Genomic DNA, 2,404 nt, shown 5'->3' with positions numbered 1-2,404 from the left:
ATTTTGAGCAAGGGGCGGTACACTACGAAAAGCAAATCTACGTAGTATCAGAATATTTAGCTTCTATCCCAGACTATACAGCAATAACTAAAATAATAGATAGATAGATAGATAGATAGATAGATAGATAGATAGATAGATAGATAGTCGTTCGATTAATCAACGAGTTTTCGCAACGAATGTCTTGGAAATCGAAACTATATTGATTATAGTTTTGACGCTTTAGAGAATGAGTTACCAATTAATTCAGTCAATCACGTCACCTTGACAACCTAACACAAATTTGATGAATGGACAGATGGCGGAAAGAAAGGAGGCAAAAAGTTGTGTGTCATTTTACTCATTCAATACACTCAAAAAAAGATCCACGGGGGAAGAAATATGGATATAAATATTCTTACCGCAAAAATCCAAGCATACAGGAAGAATTTTAGCCATGAAAGGTGAGAATTAACTGAATTAAAGTAAAACTTTATTTTATAGCGTCGCGGATTATCAAACGGTATGTCGGCTTAGAGTGGTTCCAAATAACTCCTCTTATTCGCGCTTTGTGGGTGTATTTTTTAACATTTCTGAAACGTAACTATCTTTATGTAGGCAGTGTTATTGGTGATGTAAGATGAAACGTGTCAAAGTCAACAGAACCGAATATTCATTCTGATTTGTTTGTGCAGTTGCAAACGAGTGCCTATCCAATTTGAGGATCTTTTGATCGAGTTTTCAGGTCATTTTATCTACTAGTAAGTGAGTTACCCCAAACTTCTGAGTTAAAGGTGACTTAAGTGCGTTTCTGAAACCATCACTTTCCCTTGTAACCGTATACGTAAGAACAATAACAACAATAAAGTCATGTCGATGTTTCTATGCGTTAATTACCACGGGTCATCAAAAATTCACGATCGAATTTCGCGATCGATAAAGTAATTTGTATTGTCGTGTTAGTTGTTTGAGCTGTTAAGCGGTTGTGCAAAATTGGAAGACTCTCTGTTTTGAGTAATATAGAACATTGCACGTTCCATTTTGCAATTATTATAGCGCGATTTTCGTTATGTCGATATTAAACCCTATTTACATTTGGTGTTCCTTTTTTGGACCGTAACGCAATAGATCGAGTTAAATTAGCACAGTCTACGTTTTGCGTTTTTCGTGCATTGATGTTTTCTGTTTTACCAATTAAACAAGAACTTCAGACTCGTTTTAATAAGTTTAGCCATTTCGAAGATAAATTACCAAACCTCGTCGTACAACAAACTGCGATGGGAGTCACGCGATCAGAAATGTCACACCATTTAATTTGTCCGTACTTCGTCAGCGTTTCCCATGAAGTTCAATTTTGTTTGTTTAAGCCTTGGTTAATCAATGCCCAATCGCCATGTACTGCAACCAGTGAGCATTAAGTCTCGTCTTTTCAACGAAGCCCAGTAAGTTGCACATGAATATTTGTGAGCTTCTTTACCTATGTAATAAACGTGACCATGTTATTCATATCAATAATGAATAATGATTGAGCTTTCAACCCTATGGAAATTAGTCTCCAACGGCGTACGCGTACTCCAGTGTAAAAATTAACCAAAGCTGTAAAAAAAGAGGAAATATATTAAACAGATACAAGATGGAATTTGTATGGACATTTCAATTTTTGAATCATTTTATGATTGAAAGTATTAAAGACACTTTTAAGCCCGGGGAATTAAAGAAGGAAAGGTCCATACTGGCCCTTGAATGCTTTTGTTGGGGGTGATCTCTCAATCTTTTGCGGGATTCACGCAATGGTGCATTCTGGCTGGAACACTGAGAATGAGCATTCTGTTGTTACTTATATACATAATACTTTACTTTGAATCACCAGGGCTTAAAATTACAGATGAAACCCTTGAAGATCGGTTGGCGTATGATGAAATTTTCGTAGATTACTTCAACGCTTTTTTGGCATTACCGGTAAGGACTCTTAAGCAAAGTGTTTTTGTCCTCCTTGACCTTTATACTTGTGTTGTGGTGGTAATCTTATGTTGATAAAATGACTGAAAAACTGGACTTGGAATAGGAAGGAACTCATAAGTAGCCTTTGATGCTGGTTTCCTGTCTTGGGATAGAGGACAATAAGCCCCTAACTTCAAAACCTCGTTTAGCTCTTTTAAGCAAAAATTGCAGAATTATATGTGTAGATATTTTAGGACTACTGGACATCTAAATACGGCCTCGTCCACACACATCCCGACATTTTTTAATCCACCACTTTTTCTTTCTGGAACTGCTATTCATCCACACATAATTCATTGACGAATCTGGAACTTTTTGAATACGCTCTCCACAGTGGATACTTTTTAATCCACTGTGAATCCGGAACGGTGTGGACACTACATCCAGAAATTTTTTTATCCAGATGAAGTAACAAGAGCGAGCC

General features: G+C 36.6%; 1 protein-coding gene across 4 annotated transcripts in view; it reads left to right on the top strand.

The window, feature by feature from the left end:
* The first annotated feature begins 274 nt into the window (after positions 1–274).
* The window catches only part of LOC138049108 (regulator of G-protein signaling 22-like), a 39,435-nt gene continuing 37,305 nt past the window's right edge, over positions 275–2,404 (top strand). For 2 of the 4 annotated variants that reach the window (XM_068895233.1, XM_068895232.1), the window contains exons 1-2: positions 287–443; positions 1,850–1,938. In XM_068895233.1, coding sequence (XP_068751334.1) covers positions 437–443; positions 1,850–1,938 — 96 coding nt within the window. In that variant the 5' untranslated portion in view covers positions 287–436. Of the gene's footprint in view, positions 444–1,215; positions 1,422–1,849; positions 1,939–2,404 lie in introns of those variants that run through there. The other 2 variants (XM_068895231.1, XM_068895234.1) reach the window with 2 other exon arrangements.

Source organism: Montipora capricornis, chromosome 5 (assembly GCF_036669925.1).
Source record: "Montipora capricornis isolate CH-2021 chromosome 5, ASM3666992v2, whole genome shotgun sequence".
Lineage (NCBI taxonomy): Eukaryota > Metazoa > Cnidaria > Anthozoa > Scleractinia > Acroporidae > Montipora > Montipora capricornis.
Note: the sequence above shows the minus strand (reverse complement) of the source record. Positions and strands in the feature narration are given on the sequence as shown.